We start from the raw sequence: 15,370 nt of genomic DNA, 5'->3' as shown, positions 1-15,370 counted from the left end.
TAGTTTACTGGAACTGCACTGATGATTATTTGAAATTCATATTTTGAGCCCAAGTGTCCTGTGGTCGCTCTGTTCCTCAAATGCAATTCTACTTCATTATTGTGAGTAGGAGTTACATGGCAGACATGCTTGTTCCAGTGAAAAATAAGACCCAGTATTGAATCAGTTTTATGAGAGCCCCTCGAGCCATTCAAAATCAGATTTGACCACTTTTTGTGAGACAAGGTTGTATGTGCACACTGTATCATAAAAGATACTCTAAAAATGCACTGATAGAGTAATACTTTTATGTCTTTACAGGCATATGAGAGCACACTTACATAATTTGCAGTTGCTTAGGAAGAACTCATGATTAGCTTAACTATTGGCATTTATTTGCAGTATAGCGAGAAAAGAAAAAGGAACGTTGTGTTGTTAAGTACTTTCTCTAGTGTCTTATATCTTGAAAAATATGCCATGCATTTCAGTTAACAGATGGAGTTCACAGCTGTGCATGTACGTGTAGCCAGTCTCTAGGAAAAAAAAAAAGGAAAAATGTAGGAATGTCTTTTTACAGAAAAACAGGTTGTTTGGAATTTATTTTATTTTTTCTCATCATGTTTTCAAGCATCATTTACTAAGGTTATTAAATTGGTAGTGGAACCTAGTTGTAGATGGTAGTTCCCGTGAGATGCTTTTTGTAGGACTGTTGATACAGAAATAATCTCCTAATCTCTTCCAAATCTGTAGCCATACTCCGTGTTGCTGCACTTTCTGTCTTTTGTGTGTGTATTTTTTTACCCCGCACAGAATCTCATCCTTTTCTCATGCACATTTATCTCATTGGACTGTAACAGTGAAGGTTAATTTCCACAGTAAGCCCATGGAGATGTTTTTTGCCTTTTCAAAGGAGAATTGTAGCTACAGAAGGTGGAAGAAAAACAGATGAAGTGAAAGGCACCAGTGGTCACTCCTGAGGACTGTTAAGAGACATGGTACAAAACTCATGGTTTATGTCTTTAAAACAAAGTATGCCATTAGGTGGGTAATGCTAACAGGAATTTTATCTAGCCTATAAATACCAGTGAATCTTCTCAACTTCAAATCCCAGTATGGAGACAATTTACAATTGCAATCAAAATGATGCACGCAATTTAACTTCAGTACCATCTGTAACTCTGCTGGTATTTTAATAATGAATAAAATTAGACCTTGGCAACAAAAGTCTCACTGAAATAACATATCTCTAATTTCCAAGTGAGACCTCTAAGACTAAGTTACAAGGCCTCTGGTTTACTCTGAAATCTTCTTGATGTTTACTATAAAATGGACATATCTGTATTTAAATAGCTATTGGTGTGAAAAAGGTCTGTGATTCTGTGAAGTCCTTGTTAAACTCCCTTTGAAGTTCAGGGATTGTGGTTCAGGCAGGGGTTTGCACAGCTGGTCACAAGCACTCCAGCCCTCACTGCACCTCTTGTATCTGCTTCAGCAGAGATGTATGAGCAAGGTCTGTTCCAGGAGCTCTTTGGTGGTGTGCCAGGCCCTGTGTTCTTGAAGTAAAACACCTACAGGAGGTTCCTTCCCTTAAAATGTTTTCATTACCGTGGCACAGAGAAGGAGGCATGGCAATTACCCTCTTCTTTTTTGTCTTTTTGAGTCCATCATGGGACTTAACCACACCAGTCTCTGGGTTATAATTCTCTCCTTTGTCATCTTCAATTTTCGTGTTTTGCAGAGAGGAGGCAATTTTGGCTCTGTTAATAGTTTGCATGCCATGTCCTGTCCCCTACCCTTCCCTCAGTTGCAATGTTCAGTGACACCAGTCCCATATTCCTACTCTGAGTGCTACTGTCATGGTATTTATAATTATTTTGTGATGCTTACAGTTGCTAACAGAGTAGCTGCAGCATAGATCTGAGCCTTACTGTGGCTTGTCAAATACTTTGCATTGATGGTGATACAAGATTGTTGGTGTAAGTACCAGTATAAGTAATTACTTATTATAATGATAGGAGATCTTGACGAACCATGTACTACCACATAAAAAAAATGCAAACTTCACAGTATTTTCTGCACGTTTGTCCTGGTGAGGGTACAACACTACCAAAAGCAGTTAGAGGCTGATGTTTGGAAAATCTGTGGAGCCCAGGGACTGGAGATCTTTCACTGATGGTGTCCTCTTTATCAAAGCTTTTGTTCAGGAAATGTTAGTGACCTTTCTGGATGGCCTTCACAAGCGGAAATTGATGTGTTTTGTCCCCCTGACTCTTCAGGTGAACCAGGGAAATAGGAGCAGGACAGGTTTGTTAGCACATCTTAGTTGTGGCTGCTAATGACCCTGCCTGCGTTCCAGGGAGTGAACCTCTGAAAAGGACCTGCTCTAAGAAACATTGGTGTGACCATGATGGGTTTCTGGGGTTTATGATTTTTTAAGTATCTTCAGTGTCCCCTAATCAGAAATCTTCTAAATTTGTACCGATTGCTGCTGATGAATGCTGTCTCAACCTTGAAGAAGGTTATAAACTGGATCATGCCACACCTACTGACACCAGTGTGAAATGTGTACTGGAAGAATTAATAAAGTTAGTCTGAATCTTTGATTTCTGTGCAAACTGTTTTGGTAATAATGTTAGCTGTGTTCGAGAAACCTGCTGTTCTTTGGGAGCATTTGAAATACTTTCTCTCTAGGACTTGGATACATATTTTTCAGTTATTTTTTCATACATGTCACAAATGTTGAAGGCCTTCACAACACAGAGAGCTTAATCAGATATTTGGGCAAAAGGCCTTCTCTGAAATTCCATTTTGTGTACTATTAGCTCAAGCTGCTATTATCTGTCATGTTTTAAGGAAGCCTAAGAGTTAATGTCTAAATCTCACTTGAATGCTTTTGAACAGATAACAATTATATTTGTGGGATTGTCCAAAGCATTCTGCAAAAAATTAAAATACATGGAGAATATATTTCCTTGTTTTTATCTGGAGGGTAATTAAATCTACAAGAAAAGAGTCAAAACCAATCAATAAAATAACTTCACAGTGTGAAAATTAAAAGATAATAGATTAATTTCTCCTTTTGTTTTTTTGTTAATTTTATCATTATTTTCTAAAAATCATTAGTGAATAAAACCCAGAAGACTCACGTTGATATACGTAAATATTTTTCTTAATTCCAGAAGCAAGATTGCTTATGAAAGTTCTAGTAATACTCATGACACTGGAAATGCTGTCAGTAATTGCTTGTTTTTCAGAAGTTGGGATATTCAAGGTCAGCACCCTTTTCTCAAATGCAAGTCAACATCTGTATTGTTGTGTGGTTTGCATGAAAAAGTTGGCTCATAGGTACAATTAGACCCTCTTTGTCATTATTTCTTTGCTAATTATCTTGTCAAGGAAAACATAGGAGAAAACAACTGAACAACTCGGCTAGTAAACGTTCTTTTGTGAGTGTCCAGATGTTTTAAATGGTTCTATAGTGTTGAATTATTCATTGTTAAAACCAATGTTTTTAATAGGCATATAATGCAGTTAACTCCAGGAAGCAAAGTTCTTGTTCTGACAGGCAAACTTCCAAAGCAAATGGAGCAATAGGTCAGGAACTATAGGTAAGGAGCTGTAAATGTGAGAGCACCTGAAATAATGTTTTTTTTCTGTCACATCAAGTGGGGGGTATGAAGTCTCTTGAAATGTGTGTGCTGGGATTATGTGGTGGGAATCAGGATACACCTACTTTGCTTTTGGTTTTACCGTGGGTCTTTTCTAATCTTCCCTAAGCACAAAATTTTTCATCTCTTTCTTGTCTGCATCCATCACAAAAGAAAATATGATGATAACATCCTTTCATGGAGAGTTTTTTTATCTTGAGAGGTGTGTGTTTGGTGGTTGGTTTGTTTCCTTTTCAATATTGCCTTCTTATGGAAGCAGGGCCAATGGAATGATTCTCACTGTACGTGCACATCCCACCTTTTTGAACTCCATATCCTATTTCAGCTAAGCTTTATAAAGAGATACCAGTCTCAAATATGTACCAATCTGTGTTGGGTCTCTGACAAGGGATGTATCAGAGTTGTTCTGCAAATTATTTGGATTGCTGTGCATGTACAAGTGGACTGGTGCATCCCAAGCACTTCACTGTACTCTGGGATTTCATTTGGCATGTACTAACTGTGCCATGTCCTGCACTGAAGGTCTGTGCATGTACAGCTGCTGGTGCAACATTCAGTGTTGCAAAGTTAGTTTTGACTGAGGGACGGGCAGAAGAGTGGCCTTGCATCTTGTCAGAGTGTCCATTCAAAAATAATCTTCACTTGGAGGAAATTCCTGCATGCACTCTGAGTCAATCAATCTTTACTCTGTTATCTGTTGAAAGTTGGGCTGTATTAGTCCTGGTACCCTCAGAACTATCATCAATTTTTTAATGCTGTCCTAAATCCTCAAGCCTTACATTTACATTTTTCATAGTTAGATACTAATTCAGGGAAGGTTTCCTAGCTGTTGTTTGGCTGTTTTTTCTTTCTTTCTTTTTTCTTTTTTTTTCCCCCTTTCTTTTTTAGAAGAAAGCAAAATAAGGATCCCAGAATTAAGCATGGAAATGATGTTGCAGTGCTGTAGCAGCAGAGATACAGATGAATGTGCACTGGGACAGAAGCAAAGGATATGGAAATGTAGACGAAGCATCTCATGGTTACAGGAGCTAATTGCCACTTCTCAGGCTGGAGCCTCTAGAGATCCCCGGGAAAACCTTAAAAGGGTTGCTCTGAAATGGTTTCCTCTTGCTGAGACACTTGGTGTCCCATAGATATCCAATCCTACCTTTGGGGAACAGTGATGGACAACTGGATCACAGGCTGATTGATGTGCTGAGTTCTCTCGTGGCCCAGGAGCAACCACAGGGAGCTGAAAAGAGCCAGAAGTCTAGACACTGTTTAAAGTGAAATCTCTGCATTCAGTTATTTCCAACCTCATGTTTTAAGTGTTGCTGAATAGTCCTATAGATCTGCCTGCTAGGATTTTGGACCTTCTTTTTAGAGGTTCTCAGCCCCTCTGCTGGTTTTATAGAATGCAGAAGTTTGGGTGAATTCAGTGCCCTGATGTACTCACCATCTTCGATTACATCTCTGATCTTTGTTTAAATCTCTGATCAGGTAACAAATGACAGTGAATTTAAGACTCTCAATGTACAGTTGTTTTGTTTGGGATTTTTTTAAGTCGAAATAGAATAGTTATGGCCTGATCTCATGGTGTGTACCTGGAGATTGGCACTCCACAGACCCTCCAGAAGTTCCCTTTGAGATTCAAAGGGTGTAAGTCATAGGGAATCTGCTCAGGATGATGGTACTTATTTACTTGGCTAATTATCCTCATGGCTGCAACATCAGTGCAGACTTGTCCCTGATTTATCTATCTTGCAGATCTTTATAGGCCTTTTTGCTCTTGGGGATCAAAGAGATGGAAAGGGTTTTGTATAGAAGTTTTGGTTTTGAGATCCATCCTTCAATGCACTAATATAAATTATATTGATTACATTGATTTTCTTTCATATAGAGCTAGATTTTGATTACAAAAGTATCTGGGTTGTTTTAGAGATTCATTGTACAAAGAGATGAGAAATATTTTACTATAATCTGTCTCAATATGGAAAAGGTATCACTCAGTTTTGGAATAATCTAAACTCATTTTCATAACTATAGAGCAAGTTTTGCTTTTATTCTTTGTCTTTTGTAGCCCTTCCTTTCCCCCCGATCCCTGTAAATTGCATATTTACTCTCTGAATGCAAGAACACTGTGGTGGCCTGAGATCCCAATGACCTGCAGGCCTTTTCCAGTAATTATATCCATGTTTGCTCCATGGGAGATTCAATTAAAAATGAGAGGGGATTATTATTATTATTACTATTATTATTATTACTGCTCCCTACTGAAACCCTGCATTATGTTCTTGAGTGTTTATGTGACAGCATAGTAATGAGAAAATTTACTTTATTTAATTCCATTGCTGTTCAAACAGTATGGGCTCAGAAATTCCACTTGAGTGTTAGCTTAGCCCATCTGTCCTCAGAAGCAGATGTGAAAGATAGAGGGGAGAAACATAGAGGCTGCTCATGTGAGTGAACAAAACTAATTTGGCCCTGCATTTTTGTGTGAGCTTGGGGAAGAAATGAAGGATATGTTTAGGTTTTGAGATCTTAGTGCAGCATGAGGTACATGCTAAGCACAGAACACATTTTTACATGTTGCAAAAGCCCCTATGGCATGACCCTGTGTGTCACTTCCACACAGAAATATGAAGTTGTAACTCCTACATTACATACCTGTTCTTGGGGAAAACTGTGCTGAGCACACCACCTGGGGTGTTCTCTAAAGTCAGCCAGGGCATTACTGTACTCTTGCAGTGGCTTTTGCAACAAGAATCATTACCTTCTTTAACTGCAGGGTACCCTATCAAATCTCATTCAGTGAAAGGACATTTTCCAGTTCTTCAAGCATTCCTTGTCTTAACAGCAGCTCCCATGTGGTTGCTGTCCCACCAGACTGGGACATTCTGGAGGGTTAATTTCAGTTCTCACATGTGAGTTCAAGCACAAGTGTGCTCTGTCTCCAGTCTCTGTCTATCTACTAAGTAGAAAAAGCACCACCTGGAGATAGCACAAGTTGGCATATGTGTTGCTCATATGATGACCTCTGTATGTTTTGTTTTTTATTCTCCTTTCTAGATAATTGTGATGATGCACTGGTCTCTCCCTTACCTTCAGCTGCCCTTACCAGTTCCTCTGAGCTCTTCAGTACTCACAGTTCCAGCTTTGCAAAACTCAACAGGCGAGATGGTAAGATTGCAGTATGAAATGCCTAAACTATTCATTTTAATCACATTTACACAGAGTAACTTTTTATGCTGTTTGTATGCAGTGCATTCAGAGGCAAGTGGAATAGAGCCATTAATTTATGCTCCTGAGAGTGCGCTGTGTAGGAGCAATTTCCTCCTTTATTATAGAAAGCTTCTATTAAATTTGAAGCTCTCCATTTCTCTTGTAGAGACATCATTAAGGAAGTTCAGATAGTCTTTTTGCTTCTCATGAGTTCTCATATTTTAAGAGTTTAAAGGTCAGTAGGCTTGGGACCCTAGTCTAAAACGTAGGTGTTAATAGCGAGTAGATACGAAATTCCAGTGGAATTCAGTGACTACGCAACTCTGCAGAAATAGCGAACATGAAAAACAACTTTTCAGGCATTTGCAATCAGGAATGTTTGAGGTCCAGTTAAGGAGTTCACACACAAGGTGGAACTATTAGTATGAAACTTACTGCCAACTTCTCTTTTCTGATACTATTTTGGGCATCATTTGACATCCTGTTGCAAATTTGGGTTGTTGGCTCCCATCTTATTTCCAAGGTAGAGCCTCTAAAAGTGGAAAGCCCTGTATTATCATATTACATATGATTTTCATTTTAGGAAACACTAGAAAGAACACTACTAGAAAAAAGGTTTTAATTGAAAATAAACGAGAATTTTCATTCTTAAACATCTCTAAAGTATGTTTTAATCAAAGGCCATTTGATAAATCTGTAGAAAGACTCTCTTATATGCTTGGAACTAATGATAAGGAGTTGCTAGGCCATTAAAGAAGTGTTAGATGGGAGTTACTATATCATATTTAAACTCTAGAACCAGAGTTCCTCAGCAAGTAGAAGGTCATATGGCTAACTGCTCGACAACAGAAAGTTGTAGACATTGAGCATGATATTTGAGTTTGCCCTGCCTTTGTCTCCAACTGCTGTCTGAGATGGTGTTATGGATATGCTTATGTGATTGTGCAGATGGCTCTAATGGCTAATTTTATCTGCAGAAAAGAAGAAGAAGTTCAAAATCAGTATTGCAAGTCAAGCTCTGGCTGTTCTGTATTTAAAAGAGATATTAACAATGTCTGAAATTATGACAGTGGTTTAAATTTAAGGTCAGAAATTGAAATAGGTCTTAGTTAACTGTCCTACAGTTTTGTCATGGGGTCAGATATTGTATTTTTTCAGCAATCCAGTGTCACAGTGGTAAGGTCCATGCTGTCTTTTGCACTAGTCATGGGAACAGGAGACAGAGTATTGAAACGGAGCCCTAAGTAAGGGGGTTGTTTCAGCAACTTTGATTTAATGTTTTGAACACTTACGTGATAACTGATGAGCTGAGGCCAGCACAGGGACCTAGAAGCTAAACTCTACCTTGTTTAATTCTTCTGCTGCATGGACTTTTGTAGGAATGTGCAGATACAGTGCTGGCAGGGTTCATATGGGGACTTGTTGTGGGTTAATCCCCAACAACAATAAAGTCCCACACAGCTGCTCACTCCATCATGGCCTTACCCACAGCCACAGTGCTTTTGGAAGTAAACCTGTTCTTGCCTTCCCCATGGCTGCAGTCTCTGCTGGGTCATGGGCTTGGCCACAGCCACATGCTTTGGCATACTCCAGTATGGCCTCATGCACAGCCACAGGTGCTTCAGGGTGTACCTCCTGCAGTGTGAACTTACCCTTGGGCCACAGTCCCTTCAGAGGTATCAGCTGTGGTACAGATGTAACCATGGTCACAGCACTTTGAGATGCACGTGCATCTCAAAGAGATGAGAGCATGTGCTCTGGCATGGGCTTATTCACAGCCACAGACACCTGGGGTGTCCTTTTGCCCCAGGGACTCGTCCACAGGTCACAGCCCCTTTGGCTTGAGTTCACACTGGAGTTCCAGCCTGGCCAGTGCAGCAGCACAGGAACAGCAGAGATGCCCTGGACATTTGCCAGCCCAGAAGCATGGTCACTGCTGTTATCAAAATGTTTCCAGGCCCAACAGAGTAAGATGATAAGCAGTACAGCAAGCAGCAAAAGCAAAAAGTAGCTACTAATGAGCAGTAGACTAATAAACAGTAAGGGAAGCAAGCCCTATGGCAAACACAAAAGCTGCTGATTAATAGCTAACCAGCAGTAACAGCTGTAAATTCAGTCTAGCACATTCCAATCAAATCTGTAATTATCTTGAACCCTTTGAGGCCCATGCTGGGCACGTGCCATGGACAAACCCCAGCAGCTCAGCCCCACACAGCCACTCACTCCCCCTGGTGGGATGGGGGAGAGAATCAGAAGAGTAAAAGCGAGAAACTCGTGGGTCGAGACAAAGACAGCTTAATAGATAAAGCAAAGCCACGTGTGCAAGCAAAGCATGACCAGGAGCTCATTCACCACTTCCCATGGGCAGGCAGGGATTCAGCCAATCCCCTGAAAAACAGAGCTCCATCACACCTGACGGTGACTCAGGAAGCGATCACTCTGAACATCCCCTTTTCCTCCTCCTTCATCCCCCATCTTCAAATGCGGAGCATGATGCCATGTGGGATGGGATATCCCTGTGGTCAGTCGGGGTCAGCTGTCCTGGCTGTGTCCACTCCCAAATTTTGCTACCTCCCAGCCTCCTCTTTAGTGATGTGGTGTGAGGAGCAGAAAAGGCCTTGGCCTGTGTGTAAGCAGTTCTCAGCAATATCAGAAAAATGTCTGTATTATCAGCACTGTTTCCAGTACAAGTAGCTCCATACCAGCTACTGTGAAGAAAACTAAGTCTACTGTTGCCAGAGCAGTACCTCACCTTGGGTTGGAGGAGCAGGCAGTGGTAGATGGTAGCTGTAGAAACTTTCTTTGACTGTCACTTGAATGCAAATAGTAGATATCTTTACAGGAAATAGTATTTCCTAACAAGGACTGGCCTGTGGCTTTCTGATAATGTTGAATGTTTTGATGAGCTGGCTTAGCTTTGCTTGTAATTGATAAGACAGTGCTGCAAGGAACAGAGCCTCTGGGTAGAAAGCCAGATCAATATATTTGTTAATGTAAACATGAATGCAACAAGTGAAGGTGAGTTTTTAAAGCACGACCCAGTCCTTTGTCAACAGAAAGTTCAAATTCATCAAGTGGATTCAGTAATAGATGACAGTAAGTAAAAGGCTGTTGTTTAAAAAAAAAGGGCCTGCAGTAGTGGAATGTGCCATTTAAAAAAACAAACACACAAAGCACCCATGAGTAAAGCTTTGTGTGCACAGCTGAAAGCGCTCAATTAAAATGCTGATAAATCCATACTGGTACTAAAGAGCTAGTATAATTCTGATAAATGTGATTCTGAGGTATGAAATATATTATTTGCCCATGAGAGGGATTTGTCAGCTTTTTTGTGTATAGTAAATAAATAATGAAAAATAATAGGAAAATTGCTACAACATGACTGTATCACCTAAGATTTTTCAGTTCTTATTAGTTCTCAGCCTGAGTAGTCAGCACAGGCAATTATATATGAGAATATAAAACATACATAATGTCAAAAAGAATTTGTTTTATGGCCAGGAAGTGTTTGATCTGGACATTAAAGTAAAATTCTGCAGCAGGGAAGCACTTAGTTGCAGCGGGAAGTCCAGGAGATTTTAGTGCAATATAAAGCCATTTGAGCTGTTTGTAAGGCAATGTAGGGTGGAAATAATATTTCCCTGTGCTTTGTATTAATGAACTACAAAAAGCATTGACTGCATAACACTGGGCTTACATGCAGTTTTTGAAACAACTATGGCAAAATGTACAAACAGTCTGAAAAAGAAACAGAAGTATCTTATCATATTTCTTGGAATCATATGGGTCTCCAGCTGAGAAACCATCAGATCCTTACTCTCCACGTATTTCTAACATTATGATTTGTTGCCATGGAGAATATGAACAATATATCAGATTCCTGTGGTACTCTTTTTCCACTGGAGCATTTTCCCCATACCATGTTGAATGCCTCCTTTGAAATGATCCACAGAAGATGTGAAATGTGTGAGCTGTGAGGAATGATGGTGTTGCACAATGTGCAGAATCCTATCAATGCCAGAAAGGGGAAATACTGAGCATCCTGTCTCTCTTGCTTTCGTGTGAGAGACAATGTGACATCTTAACACCTTAGTACTTTCCAGTTACCTAAAACAGGTGTGGAGATCTGATGGACCTAATCAAAGCCAAATTTTTGTCTGGTTTGCCTTTATGCCACACTTAATAAAAGTTGTATGGTCCTCTTCAGTATCTTTGTGCCCAATTGCAGGAAAAGGATGTCAGGTTATGCTTGTATCTGTTCAAAGGTGTTGATGTGCTGTAAACTGTGTCTTCAGTAGCCCATGTTGTTGCCTTTTAGAGCCTTCTTGTCCTTTCTCTTGGGCCTGTGCTGGCAAACAGTCCTCAGGGCAAGCATCACTGGTGGGTAGAGGAGCAAATTACTCTAAATAGTTGCTCTGCTTTGGTTGTGCTTTTTTGCTACATACTAAAAGAAGTATAGGATGGGTTTTTGACATACTGTCAGGAATGATGTGCATAAAAGAAGTGTGCAAAACGAGATTGTGCTGGAAGAAATGCTAGTATCCCTTGTGCTACCTGCTCTATATAACAGAGTAAATGTGGAGGAAAAAGAACATTTATTGATTTTTGGCACTGACAGGAGTATTTGGTGAGGATCTGGGATAACCACAAAAGCAAGCAGAAGCTGTTTGCTTTATTAGCAGAAGTGAGAGAGGCCCAGTGGGAAAAGCTTCGGTTCTGCCCTCAGTCATGCAGTTGATGCAGCTTTGCTGTTGCAGGGATTTTAGCTGCCATTCTTACTAGCAGTAGAATTACTGTCCACCTGTGGAAATGGTAATGGTGGAAGGTTTGGGAGAGGGAAACACAGTGGGCTTTCTTCTGCACAGGAAAAAATATATGAAGCAGCTGCTGTTCTGTAAAGACATGGCCTGTAACTGATAGATTGCAAGGCCAGCTTTGGAGAGGTGATGCTACGAGCAGGTGTCAGTACTGTGTCCACAGTGCTTGCATCTGAAGAGTGACATTCCCAGCACACAAATGTGCTCATGTAAAGAGATGCAGTTCAGAGACACCATGTAATCTATGATTTTAGGGCTCAAGCTCAGCACAGATCTCCCAAATTTCTGTTCAGTGTATATCATTTGTTTGACTTCAAAATTATAAGCCTGTGGTGCTCAAGCTGGAAAATAGCAGTGCACAGTAAAGCCAAACACTTTTGTGGAAAGCATATCACATTCCTGCCACTTCTAGCAGCAGAAGGGAGAAAGCATAAACTAGGTATTTAGTTAAGATATTTGACATACTACTGGGAAGCATCTGTGCTAACAGGCTTGGCTTAAAAACTTATGTATAAACTAGAACATAGAAAGCACAGCTTTTGTGGTTTTTTTAATGGAAGACTCACCAAATATTTTTGTTAAAAGTTGTTTTCCTTCATCTAGTTGTCATTCTCTATGTTGAATGAAGGAAAGATGAAAATGCCAGCTTTCTTTTAATATGTGCTGAAAACATCTAGAATCGGCTCTTTTGAGTCATGAATGGAACAACTTTGCCAGAACTTCTGAAGCAGATTTTTATATCATGTCAGTTCCTGGAATAAAACTGGGGGGGGGGAAAAAAAGCAACAACTATTGTGTTCAGAGTCTATTTTAGGATATTACAATCCAAAAGAAGTTTGCCCTTGGCTCCTGTGTGCACTAGTTACAACTGTGTGTAGGAGAAATCTGTAGTTTGTTGTCTTTGAATATAGCTATATAGTTTGCATCTTCAAGGCAAACAACATACTTTCTATATGGCACTTAAAATATCAAAATAAAAAAAGGGTGGCATGAGAGGTAACCTTTTAACAGAAAGTAACTTTTTAACAGAAAGTGTTATACTCTTATATAAGCTCTATATAGGTATGGAGTTAAAAGAGCTATGAAGTAGTCAAAGAAGAAATCAGTGATGAAATTCCTAGTATTCTCATTAGGTGTTTCATGGCATGCTTATAGGAGAGAGTATTCTATTTAAGGCAGGTAAAATAATCAGTGATGATGAAGACTTCTATTGTGATTGAAAAGGGTAAATCATGGCACTAAGAAGCAGTATGCATTGGCTTGGTTGCAAACTATTTTCCCTGGAGAGTTCTTGTAGAAGAATGAAGGCTGAGTCATCCAGGGCAGCAGGAACAATACTCCATTCCAGGTATGGAATAGATATGGTTCAGTTTCAGGAGTTCAGATAAATCCTATATTAATAAATTGTAAATAGTGACAATTCTAACACCTATTCTTAGACAAAGGGATTTCAGTTGAGAGTTGGAAAGTACAATGCAATCCAGGGAACACAAGACATTTTTAAAAGTGCAGAGTTACTGAAATTGAGTTCATTGATAGAAACCACATTTATTAATCTTTTAACTCTATTCACTTCAGTGAACTTTTCATGGAGCAACTTTGAGACAGATCAGTTAATAAGATTAAAATAGTAAGATAAAACCACTCCTAATAACCAAAGTTTAGTAATGCATTTTGTTTGGAAATGCTTATTTGGAATCATTCTTGTAGTTTACATGAAGAGTTGTTAATGCTTTATTCACAACTGTTTCCTGTGTTTTATTCCTAATGTGACTGTGTTCACTGTAGTCACACTGGAGAGCTTTTCTAAACGTAATTAACTGTGACAAAACAAAAAGGTGTTGGGTTGCAGAAGCAGTGGCAGCCTCAAAATTTGATGTCTTGGCTACTTGGTTGATGGCTTCTGTGTTCTTCATAGCTGCACTGATTGCTTATTGGTGAGGCTGAATTGAACGTAGGGTGTATGCAGAGAATAAATGTGTGCCAGGAGAAACAAGTTAAAGGAAAATAAACAGCCTGTAATTCTAGGGTGTAAAAGAAAGCACGAGACCATAAAATAATACATTCCAGTCTGGAATGATTTGCTTTTTAACCATAAGCTCCCATTTATTGTGGTGAGCAAAGTGGTAAAATGCAAGCAGTGGTTGCAGTTCCGTTTCACTGGGTTGGTGTTACCACAGGCCTGTTCAGCCTTTAAAGGAATTCAGGGGATAGTGCACATCTTTACTTTTAAAGGACAAATGTGAATTACGAGCTCATGTCAGAGACAGCCTGCTTTACAGCGAATTATCTGAAATGCTCTTACAAGCTGTAGTTAAACCATTCTTTCAAATACTTAATAGGGCTCAAATAAAGATAACTAACATTTTGCATTTCTTTCAGAACATAGCAAAAAGGAAAATATCAAAGCAAACTGCAAGTTACAAGTCCACATTCCCAGATTTGCAAGGAGGGAATAGATATGATTTATTTTTTTTTTGTGAGTGAGGATGTGCCAACTTCATTGATGTTTGTACAGCTGAAAAAGTATAAATTTCCTTAAGATGTCTTAAATTCAGAATTCCTCTTGAACTTAGGTTAATGGAGATAACCTCATGCAAGCACACCTCATGTAGTATATTTCCTAATACTAAAATATGAAAAAACAGCCACATGCTCAAGTAGAGCCCCCTGTGATGCCTTGAAATAATTTAATGGTTCTTTATCAAGCATAATTTTTTGGTGCTGTTATTGTCGTCTAAATTCTCTTCATCCAATCTTTCAGGAGCAGGTGGCTGGTCCCCACTGGAGTCCAACGAGCAGCAGTGGCTCCAGGTAGATCTGGGCGACAGAGTGGAGATCGTGGCGGTGGCCACCCAGGGCCGGTACGGGAGCTCGGACTGGGTGACCAGCTACGCGCTGATGTTCAGCGACACCGGCCGCAACTGGAAACAGTACGGACAGGACGACACCGTCTGGGTAGGTCTGAGCTGGCAGTGCCTTTGGCCCTAGATCTCTCTGCTTCAGTCTCATTTTGGTGTTTGGAGAAACAGCTTTGGTTTTACGTCAGAGGAGTGCTGCAGTGGTGAGAGAGCAGACCTGAGCGACTCCACGGAGTGTTTTGATCTAAATGGGTTATGTCACTGACTGTCTGTGTAATACAAGTTTAGGCCCTCAGGACTACACTGTTTTTCAGACTATGAGGATGATCAGGGCACTTAAAATGACCTGTGTGCTTCTGTGCCTGGTTGGCTTTGATTCAGGCACACCAGGGTAAATGGGGCTTTCTCCAGGAAAGATGAAAATTAATTCTGTGTCTTGTACGTGTTTGGCCAGAACACGAGAGATCATGCTGAGGAAGATGGGTGGTGAATTGCTCCTCAGCTGGAGAAGACTGGAGCTGCAGCATAGGTTGTGGGATGATTTAGGAGACACACTAAAAGTGATCAAGGCTTTTTCTGATACTTTAATGCAGACTTGACCATTGCTGCATCACAAGTCCAGTGCGTGGCTGTGCCAGGTGCTGTTGGTAGGAGTGCATGGGGCAGCAGTGGCACCACAGGTGTGGATGGAAGTTTACAAGTCTTCCTTTTGTACAAAAAGTGGTAACTGTTAGTGAATTGTAGGAAATTGTAGGATTTTGAATTGTAGGAAATTGAAAAATTGTAGGATTCTCTCTATGCTGTGTTCTGTAGTTCTGTGGATCAACAGCCCTGGTAGCATCAA

At 40.0% G+C, this 15,370-nt stretch overlaps 1 protein-coding gene across 1 annotated transcript in view; it reads left to right on the top strand.

Moving 5' to 3' along the window:
- Positions 1-15,370, top strand: part of CNTNAP5 (contactin associated protein family member 5) — a 284,718-nt gene that overhangs the window by 63,028 nt on the left and 206,320 nt on the right. The window contains exons 2-3 of the mRNA XM_048308706.1: positions 6,696-6,806; positions 14,430-14,623. Of these exons, the coding sequence (XP_048164663.1) occupies positions 6,696-6,806; positions 14,430-14,623 (305 nt within the window). The remainder of the gene's footprint in view (positions 1-6,695; positions 6,807-14,429; positions 14,624-15,370) is intronic.

This window comes from Corvus hawaiiensis, chromosome 7 (genome assembly GCF_020740725.1).
Source record: "Corvus hawaiiensis isolate bCorHaw1 chromosome 7, bCorHaw1.pri.cur, whole genome shotgun sequence".
Lineage (NCBI taxonomy): Eukaryota > Metazoa > Chordata > Aves > Passeriformes > Corvidae > Corvus > Corvus hawaiiensis.
This window is presented reverse-complemented; position numbering and strand designations above follow the sequence as displayed.